Source organism: Microcebus murinus, chromosome 20 (assembly GCF_040939455.1).
Source record: "Microcebus murinus isolate Inina chromosome 20, M.murinus_Inina_mat1.0, whole genome shotgun sequence".
Classification (NCBI taxonomy): Eukaryota; Metazoa; Chordata; class Mammalia; order Primates; family Cheirogaleidae; genus Microcebus; species Microcebus murinus.
In genome coordinates this window covers 19,993,681-20,009,411 of record NC_134123.1, presented here as the reverse complement: position 1 = coordinate 20,009,411, position 15,731 = coordinate 19,993,681, and the positions used below count along the sequence as shown (strand labels likewise).

Sequence of the window (15,731 nt, the reverse complement as noted above, 5' to 3'; positions counted from 1 at the left end):
AACAATAATATTATACAGCACTTACTATATATTCCAGGCAGAAAGAAGCATTATATATGTCTTGGTTCATTTATTCCTTACAACATCTTTCCAGATAGGTACTATCAATATTCCAATTTTAGGCCGGGCGCGGTGGCTCACGCCTGTAATCCTAGCACTCTGGGAGGCCGAGGCGGGCAGATTGCTCAAGGTCAGGAGTTCAAAACCAGCCTGAGCGAGACCCCGTCTCTACCATAAAAATAGAAAGAAATTAATTGGCCAACTAATATATATATATATAAATTAGCCGGGCATGGTGGCTTGTGCCTGTAGTCCCAGCTACTCGGGAGGCTGAGGCAGGAGGATCGCTTGAGCCCAGGAGTTTGAGGTTGCTGTGAGCTAGGCTGACGCCACGGCACTCACTCTAGCCTAGGCAAGAAAGCGAGACTCTGTCTCAAAAAAAAAAAAAAAAAAATTCCAATTTTAAAAATGAGAAAACTGAGGCAACAGTTAATTAACTCCCCAAGGTCAATAGCTAATCAATGGTAAAGCTGGAAATCAAATCTAGTCTGGTATGGGGGCCTGTGATCTGAACCACCATGCCACATGCATCCCCAAACCAGGTTTTCTAAGGATATTTGATAAAAGAGATTATATATTAAATTTTAAAAATCATTAGCCAGGTATGGTGGTATATGCCTGTAGTCCCAGCTACTCGGGAGGCTGAGGCAGGTGAGTACTTAACCCCCAGAGTTTGAGGTTGCAGTGAACTATGATGATGCCACTGCACTCTAGCACAGGCAACAGAGCAAGACCCTGTCCCAAAATAAAACAAAACAAAAACAAAAAAACCACAGAAAATGAAAATCAATATAAACCACAAGGTGTATCTCAAGGATACTTATATGGGGTGAGGCATGGTGGCTCACCTTAACCCTGTAGTCCCAGCTACTCGGGAGGCTGAGGCAATAGGATTGCTTGAGCCCAGGAGTTTGAGGTTGCTGTGAGCTAGGCACTCACTCTAGCCTGGGCAACAAAGCGAGACTCTGTCTCAAAAAAAAAAAAAAAAAAGTGCCTGTAATCCCAGCACTTTTGGAGGCTGAGGCAGGAGGATCATTTGAGACCAGGAGTTTGAGACCAGCCTGGGCAACATAGCAAGACCCTGTCTCTACAAAAAATGTAAGAATTAGCTGGGCATGATGATACCACCTGTAAACTTAGATACTCAGGAGACAGAGGTAGGAGGATTGCCTGAACCCTGGATGAACTTCGAGGCAGCAAGGAGCTATGATTGCACCACTGTAGACATAGGGAAACACTTTCTCTATCTAAAAAAAAAAAAAAAAAAGGTAGATATGTACACACAAAAAAATACTGGAAGGTATTTTACCCAAATGGTAACCACAGTTCTCTGGGAGGTAAAATCATGAGCAATTCTAATTGTCTTTATTCTATTTTTCTACATTTTTCAAATTGTCTATAAAGTCCATGTTGTTATTACCTTTTAATTAAAAAAACACTAAAAAAATGTTGCTTTTGAAGAACATTTCAAGAAATGGGGAAAAGTCCATGATATACTAAGTTTAAAAAGCAGGATATGAAGTTATAAGCAAAGTATAATAAGCCAATTCTACAAAAGAATAATGAAGACACTATCCAACTATTAAAAATACTCTTCTTTTAAAAAAATTAGCCAGGCATGGTGGCACCCACTTGTGGTCTTGCTACTTACTCTGGAGGCTGAGGTAGGAGGACCACTTGAGTCCAGGCATTCGAGGCTGCAGTAAGCTAAGATCACACCACTACATTCTAGCCTGGGCAACAGAACAAAACCCTATTTCTAAAAAAAGAGAAAAAAGAAGAAAAAGTACTCTTCTCTTGGTAGTAGATTATGGGTGGTCGGAGGATAATTTAATTTTATCCTTAATAAACATGCTTTATAATCTGAAAGTTATCCCCTTTTTTTGTTAGACAGGGTCTCACTCTCTCAACCAGGCTAGAGTGCAATGGTAGTCATCATAGCTCACTGCAACCTCCAACTCCTGGGCTCAAGTGATCCTCCTGCCTCAGCCTCCTGAGTAGCTAAGACCACAGGCTCCAGCCACCACATCTGGCTAATTTTTCTATTTTTTGTAGAGACGGGGTCTCGCACGCCTAACCCCAAACAATCCTCCTGTCTCAGCCACCAAAAGTGCTAGGATTACAGGCCTGAGCCACCAGGCCCAGCCAACAAAATTATCCCTTTTTTTAAAGAGCTCAGTCAGGCCAGAGTCTGCCTGACCAAATTCTGTCCTATCTAGCCAAGTCCCCATATTCCCTCCTCCCAAGGCTACCCAGTCCCCCTCACTGTCCCAAGAAATATGGAGGAGTTCCCTTATGAGTTGTCTTTAACAAATTCCTTCAACTTAGGAGGCATGGATATTGTACAGTCCTTTAAAGCTAACTCCAAGGTACTCTCAATCTATTTAAAACACTGTGGATAAACTACATATGCTGCCAAAGCTTTTGCAAACAGAGATATGGAAAGAACAGAGTGTAATTAAGTGCTTCTGGCAGCACAGTGCTAAGAAACACAGGAAATTCTGAGCCGTTTCTCAGCTACACGCTGGTTCTGTAAGGCTTGATAAAGTCACAGCAATCTTCTCTCCTTACTACCCCATAAGAGAAAAAGGAAAATAAAGCGGGAGGCACTGGGATCTCTCAGGTTCTATCATTAGAAACTCAAATATGGGGTAGGAGCCACCTTCCTCTCACCGGCTGCAGGCAGAGCTTGTTTACAAAGTCAGTGTAAAGAAATCTGAAACAGCAGGAGGAAAACCCCATTTTGGTGTGGTGCCTGCTGCTTAGAACAGGCCACAAAGAGTGGTAGTGGCAGGAAGGAGGGGGTCTTGAGGGCCTGAGGTATAACACCTTAGGACTCTCACAGGCTAGAGAAGCCTGTTTTCTCACAGATGCCTTTAAACTGCTTTAAGACGAAAAGCTGGGTGTAAAACACTTTTTTTTTTTTGAGCAGCAGAATAAAGGCTACAATACTTATGGGTTTTTCTGGGTTAAGTTACAACTGGTGATGTCGACTCCAACCAAAACACCTGACAAAACAAATGTGAGATGTGTATCAACTTGTCACACAGACCAGGGAACAGAACTCAGAGGCAGCCAAGAGAAGAAGAATATGACACACCAAAAGCCACGAAGAGATTCAAACTTCTCCCACCTCCATCCTTTATGTTTACTTGTCTCTCAGGATCAAATGACTCTGGTGAAATTACTTCCTCACAAGAGAAAATGCAGCCAGGCCAGGGTGTGGCTCACCCCTGTAAATCCTAATAGTCTAGGAGACTGAGGCAGGAGGATCGCTTGAGCTCAGGAGTTTGAGACCAGCCTGAGCAAGAGCAAGACCCCATCTCTATACTAAATATAGAAAAATTAGCCTGTAGTCCCAGCTACTCGGGAGGCTGAGGCAGGAGGATCACTTGAGCCCAGGAGTTTGAGGTTGCTGTGAGCTATGATGAGGCCACTGCACTCTACCCAGGGTGACAGAATGAAACTGTCTCAATTTAAAAAAAAAAAAAAAGGAACCCTCCTTCTTACCACCCCACAAAAAAAAAAAAAAAAGAAAATTAAACCCCCCCTTCTTACCACCACACTAATAAATACAAAAAAAAAAAAGTTTTTAAGATAAAATGCCTCCCTTCTCCCTAGACAGTACAAGATGCTACTCAAAAACAAAGTACCATTATTACAGTACCTCAAACCCCCACACATGCTCCCACCCTCAACCCCTACTTACATACACAAGCAGCAGCAAGGAGACGGCAGGCCAGGTACGGGGGTTCGCAGGTGGGGAAGGAGGGCTGGATGATGTAGTTGGCGAAGGTGATGGCGATGATGGCCTGACTGGTGGGCTCAACAATGAGCAGTGAGGCCCACAGGCGGATGAAGGCAATGAAGCCCCCAAAGGCCTCGAGAATATAAGCATAGCTGGCCCCCGACTTGGTGATAGTAGTCCCCAGCTCTGCGTAGCAAAGGGCACCCACAACAGAGAAGAGCCCACCAATGGTCCACACGACCAGCGACATCCCATAGGAGGCAGTGTATACCAGCACCCCCTTGGGTGACACAAAGATCCCTGAGCCGATCATGTTGCCCACCACCAGGCTGACTCCATTCAGCAGGGAGATCTCCTTCTTCAGCTGCATAGTTTCCACGGAGTTTTCAGGTGGTGAGTCGACATCTTCTTCCATCCTGGGTTGGCTGGCCCCAGGGATGAGATGGTAGGTGGGTGTGGGGCTCCCAAGCTCCCTGGATTCCATGCCAAATGCTTCCTGCACACCTATGTTTACTGTGGCCTGGCAAAGGATACAAGTATGTCAGTCTATGGCAGGAGCTGGTGAGGCTCCTGTTTAAACCAGGTTTCTCTGCCAACCTCCTGCTTAGGAACAGCATGCCATGCACACAGCCCTAAATACAACAGGCCTTTCTCAGTTCTCACCACAGGACATAGGGAAATAGACCTTCATTGCTCCCAAGAAAGATGCCATGAGAGTGCAGGCATTACGTGATGGCAACATCCAAAGAGAGGTACCAGTCTTGCTGCCCACCATTGGCTGGCATTAGGTTTGTTCATAGCCTGATTCTCCCTGAGGTGACTTCTGCTCTGTTCTTACAAGCTTAAAACCTACAAACCTGACTTGCGGAAAAGACCAGAGTCCCTGCACCAGGTACACAGCCCTCACGAGCCTGAAAAACTTCTCACTGTCCATTCCCAGGTAATCCCGCCACTCACTTCAACCAAACACAAACAGAGACTTTTTCAGTGTCTAGCCACACGTGGAGACATCCACAATTACTCTCACATGGGTAAAGAACATCAGTAGGTTGTGGGAAGGGACAGGAAGCTGCTGAGACAAGAGCATATCACTATTACAGAGACTAGAGTAAGGACAGGTCCCTCATGAAAATACACACCTAGGAATCACTGTGTCCACTACACTCGCCTTGGCCCCACATTACTGCTTGTCCAGTCAACATCTTTCTTTCCCCAAACTACCCAAAAGAAAGGGATTACATACCCCTCAGCATGCTCCTCACCACTATCTGGAGTTGCAAAGAGATTCTCCCAGCACAGGACCCAGGAGTCTTGCCACCCAACCAGGACTATAAGGCTTCTCTTATCTATAGATCTGCTGAAGAAGCCATCCTGTAGAGAGCTGGCACACACACCACCCCCACCACCACCTTTGGATTAGTTGGGCCAGTCCAGAAACTGCAAGGAAGTTGGATTCCACATTAACTTCCCTATGAAGGACCCCGAATATGTCAAAGGAAGACAAGCAACTTCCTGATCCCACACCCAGAGTAACCTTCTCCTTCCCTTAATTATCATGCCACGCAAGCTTCAGATCCCCTGATCCTACTTCATCTGCTAGACGAAGGAATCTGGTGGGCCGTTTGATTCCCACTCAGGAGTCGGTCCTTTAAGGTCACAAGGATAACTATCAGGGATAAGACCAGGATCAGTACCTCATGTTCCCAGAAGTCTCTCATCTCCTCAACAAAGTTGTATGTGCCAGAACCTGGCCTCATGGAGCTCAGAACAAAGGAACCACAGGGACACCAGAGTCGGGAGTTCTCAGGGAAGACTCCAATCTCCATATGCCTCACCCAAGCCTCCTGCCTTACCTACCCCAAACCCCTTCCAGAATCTGGAACTGAGCCCAAAAGAAAAAACTCCTCTGGGGACCCAGTAAGTCTTCCCCCAGTCCCAGAGGGGTTGAGGCAGCCTACCTCTGCTTAGACAAGACAGCTTTAAGGCAGCACCACTTTTCCTTTCACTCCTGGCACCAAGCCATGCAGCTTTCCCTATGCAGGCACGTAGAAACATATTTGCTTTCACATGTCTGTCAGGTGAGCCCGGGCACGCATGGGAACAAAACCAGTAAGCAGCTGGGAAGCCTGCATGCTCATGTAAGAGTCAGCTGCAAAGAGACCTAGGCTGTCTACCTAACTCAACACAGAGACATGCAGAGAAACCCGACCCCAGTGACCACTCCACCTTCCTCTAGTTCATCAGACCCTAGCTGGTATGAGGGTCTGAGGCTACTAGGTATTCATTCCCTTTGTACTTGTACAACCCAGCACTGCTGTCTGATACGGCTTTATCAAGTTTGTCTATTACCCTGGTGAAACTACCAAGTGGCCTTTTTCAGAGAACTTGAGAATAGTCACTGTCCCTATACCTGAATGAGAGATAAGGTTCCTACTGGAATGTTAAGAAGGATACCTCCTTCAGCCAAGGAGAGAGGCAGAGTCACTGTACAGCTGAGGGAAGATAAGGTCTCTTTCTTTTCAGTCAACAACAAAATGCTACTGTCATCAATAGCCTGTCATTGGTCAGAAGTAATTAAAGTCCCTATCTCTCTGCTAAACACCCAAGAACAGAGTGGTAATGTAACCCCAGCAGCTCCCTGAGGGCAAGTAAATGAGTCCCAGGCTGGCTTGGCTACACAACTCCAAGGCCACCCCTCAACTCCCCTATACATCTAAACCTCACGTCACACACCTCTACAAACTCTGCCAAGAACCTACATCATGCCAGGCTCTGTGTTGGTTCACAGCAGTGAGCAAGATTGGTATGGACCATGCCCTCATGGAACACACAACCATACAGTATGCAGCATGCAGATGAGATGGACATGAGATCAGAAGCCCCACAGGCAGAGAGACTACAGCTCACCAGCTACCTGTACCTCACCCTTCTCTGACCTTTACCTTTTCCAGAGGTAAAAGTAAGATAATAGCTACCTTCCAAACAGCTTTACAGATCTTTTGTGAGCAATAAATTACAGATAACAAAACTTCTATAAAATGTGAGGCCTTTCTCAATGAGGTTAACGTTGCTGAAAGACAAAATTCTTAAAACAAGGAAGAGAGGAAGGGAAGAAAAGAGGTAAACTCATTTTACTGGAAGTTAAAATCTAGGATAAAACTAAAAGTCTCCAACTTCTAGTTTCCACGGAACATGTAGAAAGCTGGAGAAAGCATCACTCTCACTCCAATGACAAAAAAGGCTAGAGAACCTATAAAACCATAATTTTTCTTTTTTTTTTTTTTATTTCGGCATATTATGGGGGTACAGAGTTTAAGGTTATAATTTTTCTTGAAGCCATCAGCAAGCTAAGGTTACAGGGTAACCAACTAGACTGAAACTGATGGAAAGACAGGTACCTCCAAGAGAGAGAGATACAAGCTCTAGTTCACCCGTGGCGGTGGGAGCAAGAGGGGACCCACCATACAGGAGGGTCAGAAGAATTCAGGTCCAATTTTAACAAATTACCAAATGTCAAATACAGCTTAGCATGAGCCACAAACACTCGGAGGTTTTTCTCCAGAGACCTCAGGGGGTGCTCACAAGAAATACTGGACAGAAGACCAGAGAAAGCCTTTCTCAGTAGTGCTGGCCTGGAGGAGGAAAAATACAAGGCCCTTTCTCCTCTAAAGACTAAAACTTATAACCCCATGGGGAAAGGGCAGCAAACACTCACTCCCAAGGCAGCTAGGGCAGAGTAAAAGGAAGAAAAACCTCTATGCCTGGAGGAGGGGCAGGAAATTCTGGTCAAGACCCTTAGCAGTGTCCTACCTCTGCAGGAATAGCAGGATCTCTTAGAAAGACACACCCCTGAGACCCAAGGAAACAGGGTCTGCCTAACACTGAGGCTGAACCAGAACACCAGAGAAACCCCTTGCTACTCACCAGGTTAGCAAACACCCAGGAACAAGCAACAGCAGTGTACTACTAATGCTGTGGCAGACTGCACCGAGGCAGAGGCACAGAAAGACCTAAAGCTGAGGGTGGAGCATAAATAATGAGAAAAAGCATCCCTCCCGCAAATCAACCCTAAGCTGGCCAGGAAACACTAGAGGAATTTGAAGCCATTGGTGCACCTAAGTTAATCATAGTAACAACAAAACCCAAGCACAATTCATCTCCTGACTAATGCACTCAAACTCCCATACTAACAGCCTAGCAAAAGAAGAGTTGTTCCCATTTCCCAGAATATCATATACCTCAGTTTCTGCCGTTCTACATACTTTGTCTAATAATCAATAACAAATTATAAGCAACACACAAAAAAGCAAGAAAACCCACCCACTATCAAAAGAGTGACTAAACTTAGAGATGACCCAGATATTGAAAACATCAAACAGGTAATATAAAATAACTATGATTAATACATTAAAGGCTCTAATCAAAAAGCTAGCTGGGCACGGTGGCTCATGCCTATAATCCCAGCACTTCGGGAGGCCAAGGCAGGTGGATGTCTTGAGACCAGGAATTCAGGACTAGCTGAATAGCCTGAGCAATATAGTGAGACCCATCTCTACAAAAAATACAAAAATTAGCCAAGGGTCGTGGAGCATGCCTGTAGTCCCAGCTATTTAAGAGGCTGAGGCAGGAAGATCACTCCAGCCCAGGAGTTTGAGGTTGTAGTGAGCTCTGATGATACTGCACTCTAGCCTAAGCAACAGAGCAAGACTCTGTCTCAAAAAAGAAAAAAAAGTTGGACACCATGCAGGAACAAATGTGGAATTTCAGCAGAGCGATGAAAACCGTAAGAGTGGAAATGGAAAAAAGTAAAAAAAATAGAACAGAGCATATAAGAGGTGTGGGGCAATATCAAATAGTATGAGGCAAATATAAAAAATACATTTTTTGCTTATTTTTAAGTACTTTAAAATATAATTGACTGCCTAAAGCAAAACTAGTAGCAAAATATTATGGACTTACAGTACATGTAAAAGCAAAATGTCTGATAACAATAGCACAAAAGAAGAACTGGGAATATACTCGTATAAGGTTCTTATATTACATATGAAGCAATATACTTTTTAAAGGTAGATATTATTAAAAATTCATATTGTAAAACTAGGACAACCACTACAAAAATTAAAAGAGGTATAAATAATAAGCCAACAGTGGAAATATAATACACAATCAAAAAGTATGCAGAAAAAGAAAAAAGCAAAAAAGAACATATAGAACAAATAGAAAACACAAACAAGATGGCAGATTTTAATCCAATTATACCAATAATTACATTAAATATAAATGATCTGGGCACAATGATTTAAAGATACTGTCAGATTAGATAAAAAAGCAAAGCTCAAAATATAGTCTATAAGAAACCCACCCTAAATATAGATATAAATAAGTCACAAGTAAAAGGGAAAGTATATGTAAACACGTACCAAAAGACAACTGGAGTCGCTATACTAACACAATAAGTGCCACACTATTAAGTGCCATACGAAAAAAAAATTTTTTCTTTGGGGCCAGTGTTTTCTTACAAAAATAGAATAAAAACTTTGAAAACAAAACGATCCTTTCCAATTTAATGAAAAATTTGTTATATTTTATTATTTTCTGTGCTTGAGTTACCTGCAACTTAAAAAAAAAAAAAATAGTTTCACATGGCTCAAGGTAAAGAGATGTGTGAGTAACATATGCTTCACCAGGCCCCGGGCTCAAAACTAGCCTGAGTTAAACATAACTCACATGCAGTTAATGTGCTAACATCAGATTATTTTCTTCAGGTAACAGTTGATGAGAAGAAAAAATAATGACACTAAACTACTATGACTGCAGTAATGGTTTTGAATTATTTTGCATTTAATTAGTCACAACAATATCTGTAGACATATCAAAAAAAGCAGTCCATACCTGTGTGAGAGGCGTTGTCTATCCTGTTCCCACAGAGTAGATCTGCAGACCCTCTGCAACAATGGAATGAAAACTGGTGATTCAAGGGGCCAATAATTAAGACATTACCTCCAGCTGGCCTGGTATTACAAGAGGGTCATCAAAATTCTACCAGATCACCCTCCTGAGTTGGCTATCCTTTTGCCTTCAATTTTTACTCAATTGATAAGAGAAAGTGGTATGTGAAGATAACACACAATATCAGTCTCTCAGACTCTAACACTAAAATCTCTGAAATCACTGTTGGAAATAATTTCTATTAAATAATTTAATGTACCCTATCAGGTCCTGTCTTAAAAAAAGACAACAATGTTAAGCCCTACTTGTAAAGACACAATGCAGTTTTCTAACAGGTTTTCATCCTATTTTCCAGCTCCTGTAGCAGATAGTAAAGGAATTTAACAGACCACTAAAATTTCCTCATGAAAATTTAACCATGAAACTGTCATATGCAATTTTTAGAAAAAACAACAACAACAACAAAACAACTAATTGTCAAGGGAAAAGAAGCCAAACTGTAAAATATTTTTTTTTCCAGACAGAGTCTCCCTCTGTTGCCCAGGCACTCGGGCTAGAGTGCCCTGGCATCAGCCTAGCTAACAGCAACCTCAAACTCCTGGGCTCAGGCGATCCTCCTGCCTCAGCCTCCAAGTAGCTGTGACTACAGGCATGCGCCACCATGCCCAGCTAATTTTTTCTATATATTTTTAGTTGGCCAATTAATTTCTTTTTATTTTTAGTAGAGACGGGGTCTCCCTCTTGCTCAGACTGGTTTTGAACTCCTGACCTTGAGTGATCCTCCCGCCTCGGCCTCCCAGAGTGCTAGGATTACAGGCGTGAGCTGCAGTGCCCAGCCTGTAAAATACTTTTAAAGAGATTTACTTTAGCTGGGGGCGGTGGCTCATGCCTGTAATCCTAGCACTCTGGGAGGCCGAGCCGGGCAGATTGCTCCAGGTCGGGAGTTCGAAACCAGCCTGAGTGAGGCCCCCCCCCCCGCCCCCCGTCTCTACTAAAAATAGAAAGAAATTAATTGACCAACTAAAAGTATATATACAAAAAATTAGCCGGGCATGGTGGTGCATGCCTGTAGTCCCAGCTACTTGTGGGAGGCTGAGGCAGGAGGATTGCTTGAGCCCAGGAGTTTGAGGTTGCTGTGAGCTAGGCTGACGCCATGGCACTCACTCTAGCCTGGGCAACAAAAGTGAGACTCTGTCTCAAAAAAAAAAGAGATTTACTTTTAGCCAAATTTGAGGACCATGACCCCCCAGAGCCATGCCCAAGAATCCTTGAGCAAGTACACTCACTGTGGCTGTTTGGTTTTACACATTTCAGGGAGACAGGGGTTATAGGTAAAGTCATAAATCAATACATGGAAGGCATATACATTGGTTTGGCCTGCAAAGGTGGGCCATCTCAAAGTGGGGGGGGGACACTACAGGTTATAAGTGGGTTTAAAGATTCTTTGTCTTGTAATTGGTTAAAAACATGAAGCTTTGTCTAAAGGCTTGGAATGTTTTAAGATAAAGAGGTCTGTGAATTCAGAGACAAGCCACCAGACATATATGTAAGCATCTGCAGGTTTATCTTGCATACCCTTAGGCCAGTTAATGGGTTACTAAGGATGTCTCCAAGAAGGGAGGGGGCATGATGAGGTATGTATGACCTCCCTTCTCTCCTCATGGCATGCAATTTAGTTTTAGGATATCCCCCTGGCCTAGAGGGGAGCCAATCAGTTAGCCGGTGGCGGGAAGCCTTAAGATTTTATCTTAGTTCACAGAATTTATCAAAGTTCAATTACAAAGAAAGTTTTACAAACTGGATTTACAACCTCTTTGATAAACAACTATAGAAAAAAATGCTATTGAGATTGTTTGGAAAAACTCAGACCATTCTTCCTCTGCTTTCACACAAACCACAACAATCAACACAGAAGACTATGATCAGTTGTGTGGAGGTTTTTCCCCACCAACAAGCAAGCAATCAGTTCTGCAGTGGACACCAGCTAGAGTTATCCAATTCAATTACAACACTACCTACCTGGAGATAGCATCAGATCCCACAGGTTGAGGGCTCAGTCCCCAAGACTACCTCTCCACCCCACTTCAGACACCAGTCACAAGTCCAGGCCTCCAGAACTTTTCAACCTGCTTCGGTTTGGGGTTCCCATAACCTTTCCCCTTTGGGTTTGCTATAGCAGCTCACAGAATTCAAGGAAACACTTACTTACATTTGTTGGTTTATTATTAAGGATATTACAAAGGATACAGATGAAGAGCAGTCAGCGAGGTATGGAGGAAGGGTCCTAGGAGCTTCTAGGCACTCCCTGGCCCTCTAGGAACCTCCACATGTTCAGCTACCCAGAAGCTCTCCAAACCCTGTCCTTTTGAGTTTTTAAGGAGGCTTCATTACATAGGCATGACTGATTAAGTCACTGGCCATTGGTGATCAACTTAACCCTCAGCCTCCCCCCTCTTTCTTCCCTGGGGGTGGGGTTAAAAGGTCCAACCCTCTAATACAGCTCCAGTCTTTCCAGCCCTCTACCAGTAGCTACCTAGGGGCAGGCAGCCAGAAGTCAACTGATTAGCATACAAAAAGACTTAGATACTGAGGATTTCAGGAGTTGAATGCCAAGAAAGGGAGAGGAAAACCAAATATATATTTCACAATATCACAGAGGAAATATACCAAAATCTTAACTGTGGTGAAAACATAGAGGACTTATTCTTATTTATGCATCTGAGTTTTATATTTCCCACAATGAGTATGCATTCATTTTTTTAAATGCTTCAACTTAAAAAATAAATATATTATTATTTTTATCAAATAACAAAAATTTTCTGGCCCTTTAAGTTTGTTTTTCAACCTAGGATACCAGGAAATTCCAGATTAAATTCAGCTCCCAATCACAGTAAATAAGATATCCTCACTTCCACAGTATTTGCCATCTAATCTTCTCCACAGCTTTGGTTTTTTATCTAACAACCTCATTTCAAGAATCTTTAACTAAAAACCACTATGGTTGCTTTTTAGAAAGCAATGTAATATAAATGCATAATTTGGTTTTTAGTTACATAACATGTAAATCTAAAAAACAGTTAATTATCTGTGAGCCATTTTCTTTAGTAGTATTGTGTACAGATTATATACACACAACAAAAACTCTTTATAAATCACAATGATAAAAGAAAGCTAATAGAAACAATATTTACCTGTCAAGAAATAAGCGAACATCACAATTTCACAAGCCACTTCATCATAAATGGGTCAAGTACTAAAACAAAGTCTCGGCAGCAAGGCCTAATTCCATTTGCATCTTGGCCATGTAATCTCTGCAACAGAGAGAGAGAGAGAACTGATCAAAAAATAGACTGATCAAGCAGCAAGGTATTTCTCTTTAAAAAATCCATCTTTTCCATGCCCGGCAGGGGCAGCCCTAATGCATAAGAAGTTCTATCATACCCACATGGGAGGTTAACTGAAGCAACCAGCCCAAACTTGTCAGAGAACTAAACTTGTCATCTCAAATCAAGCATGTTTGGGCAACTCTGAGTCCCTGAGTCCCCGATGAGTCCCCAGTCCCAGGTCCCGTGACAACGGTTTGCATAACTCCTGTAAAACAGACCTGCATCCTAAAGACTACAGCAGGAAGGACAGAGGTCGGGAAATTTCCTCTACCAAGAAGTTCCAAGGAGATCAGTCACATAACTGGTGTACATGTTTGGTTTGCAATAAAAATATGTAACAGCCAGATAAGGAAGGAGGACGAGGGGAGGACGAGGAGGAGAAAATCAGTCTGCTGGCTTTCCACATGTTTGCCAGGAAAGGAAAATCTTACAGAACAACTTGAATGACAGTCTTGAGACCAAAGTTGGGAGGCAAAAGCAATCAGTGCACTACCACATGGGCCCTTAGTAACCTGGGGCAGCCTGGGCACTTTCCTAAAGGGCTCACAGCCAGCAAAAAGAGGGGGAGCTTTTCAAGTCTGTTCCTCCAAGATCTGAAATTAGGGGGCAGCTCTCAGAGATAAGGCACCAGATGGCGGGCGTTCTGCTCAGGCCGGAATGCCGTCCTGGATGAGCTGGCTCTGATTCCCACCCCCCCCCCCCCCCACATCAAAGGGCAGAGACTGAATTCTTTTTAACTGTATCACCAAGTACATAGCCCGGAGCACACGAGAGGTCCTCCAAACCACGTTAAATTCAACGCTGATTCGCTGATTCCTATTTATACGGGCCATTACACAACATGTTTGCTTAGTGTTCAGCAAAGAATTTTCAGAATGTTTTGCACATCTCCCCTGGCATTTATGACAGGAGACAGTTGTAAGACCAAGAAGAGAGGACACTGGAGACAGTCAAAAGAGCCATAACAGAGGCACAGCAGGCCCCAGCCCCACAGTCGGCCACCGCACAGACTCCCGTAGCAGCCCACCAAGCCGCTCCGCGCCCGCGCGTGTCTCCCACACGCCGGCCGCGCGGCCTTCTTCCTGCCAGGTCCTCCTTCCTGTGCTCCGACCGCACACTGTGAGTGGCTCGGTCACAGTCTCACACTCAGGGCCATTGGCAGGGTCTCTCACACTCATGGAGTCGTCGTCACACTCACACTGAGTCACCCTCACACCTAGAGCTTTGCTCTCTCTCTCACGCGCGCGCGCGCGCGCGCACACACACACACACACACACACAGCCTCCCTCTTACGGCCTCACCCTCACCCTCCAGTCACGCACACTCACAAAGTCACCACCACACTCAGGTCTCTCACACACAGGGTCTTTTTTTACACACTCGGTCTTATACTCAGGGTCTCCCACACTCCTGGAGTCACCCTCTAGCTCCAGCTTCACTCTCTCGCCCGCCCGCAGCGTCTCTCTCGCGGCCCCCCGCCCGCCGCCCCGCGCCGTTTCCGGCCCGCATCCCGCTCGCGGCGGCGGCGAGGACGCAGAGACGCGGCCCCTGCCCCGGTCTCGCTCCGGGGAGCTCCAGCACCCCGCCCGGCCCAGCTAGGCCCGTTACCTCCGGTGGCGCCGCCAGGATGCTCCGTCGCGCTGCCGCGGCCGCCGCCGCCACTCAGGCCCCGCCCCGCCACGTCACCCGCCGCCGGATCGCGACAGCTCGTGCCGCGTCGGGACAGGGCTCCGCGGGGGTCCGCTGTGGCGCCGCTTCCGGCCTCAGGAACGCTGCACGCAGCCTCCGAGATCCGGGACCCGAGGGCCCAGCCTTTGCATGTAGTTATGAGGCAGCCCCCAGTCGGCCTCGCTGGGGCCCCTGAGGGGGCCCAGCCACTCTTGCCACCCTGGAGTCACAGAAGGCCTCTGAGGGCGTTCCCAAGGGGAGCGCTAAACAGCCCCCACGACCTCCCCATTTATATTTGGCCTCTGGCCTGGGCCCCACGCCCAGGGCCCCCTCCACAGCCCACACAAGGAGCTCCAGACAACCTCCACACCCAGGTCACTGCTGACCCTCTGCCAAGGGACCCCAGGGAGACACACACGCTCAGGACTTGTCCTCCCACACTCAAAGCTCAGACTCACAGCCACTGAGGTCCCCACAGACTTTGCCCGGCCTCCTTAGCCAACCCCAGGCCTCCCTGGGGCTCTGTCCTCATCTTCCCTGACTCGGCTGACACCCCTCCTGGGGGAGCTGCATCCTCCTGGCCCCTTCGCCTTCTGTCTGCTCCTTCTCCACTTCCCCTGGGGGCTCCGTTTCCTCTGGCAGCTCTGGGGCTCTGTCTGGGGCCTCCTGACCTCATGGGTCCCTGAGCCCTCCACCTTAGCATCCCGTACACAGCTCAAGCACTGACTCTCTCGTGGGACATGGAGTCTTTTTTTCCCAGCTGTGTGTCCACAGCTGCACATCCTCTAGTTTCAGACCACACCCAAACCTCTGTTCCTCACACCCAGTGACCCCACCAGAGATGGGCAGCAGCCCAGACCCTTCCTCCTCCGTCTCCGCAGGGCCTGCATCCCATGCTTTGCCTCTCCCCAGCCACAAC

The 15,731-nt window shown here is 45.7% G+C and overlaps 1 protein-coding gene across 1 annotated transcript in view; it reads right to left on the bottom strand.

Annotated features, from left to right (window-relative positions):
* SLC7A6 (solute carrier family 7 member 6) overlaps positions 1–14,881 on the bottom strand; it is a 33,880-nt gene extending 18,999 nt beyond the window's left edge. The window contains exons 1-4 of the mRNA XM_012742361.3: positions 14,753–14,881; positions 12,949–13,068; positions 9,701–9,753; positions 3,770–4,328 (exon numbers count right to left, since the gene is read on the bottom strand). Coding sequence (XP_012597815.1) covers positions 3,770–4,292 — 523 coding nt within the window. The 5' untranslated portion in view covers positions 4,293–4,328; positions 9,701–9,753; positions 12,949–13,068; positions 14,753–14,881. The remainder of the gene's footprint in view (positions 1–3,769; positions 4,329–9,700; positions 9,754–12,948; positions 13,069–14,752) is intronic.
* Between the last annotated feature and the right edge of the window lie 850 nt (positions 14,882–15,731).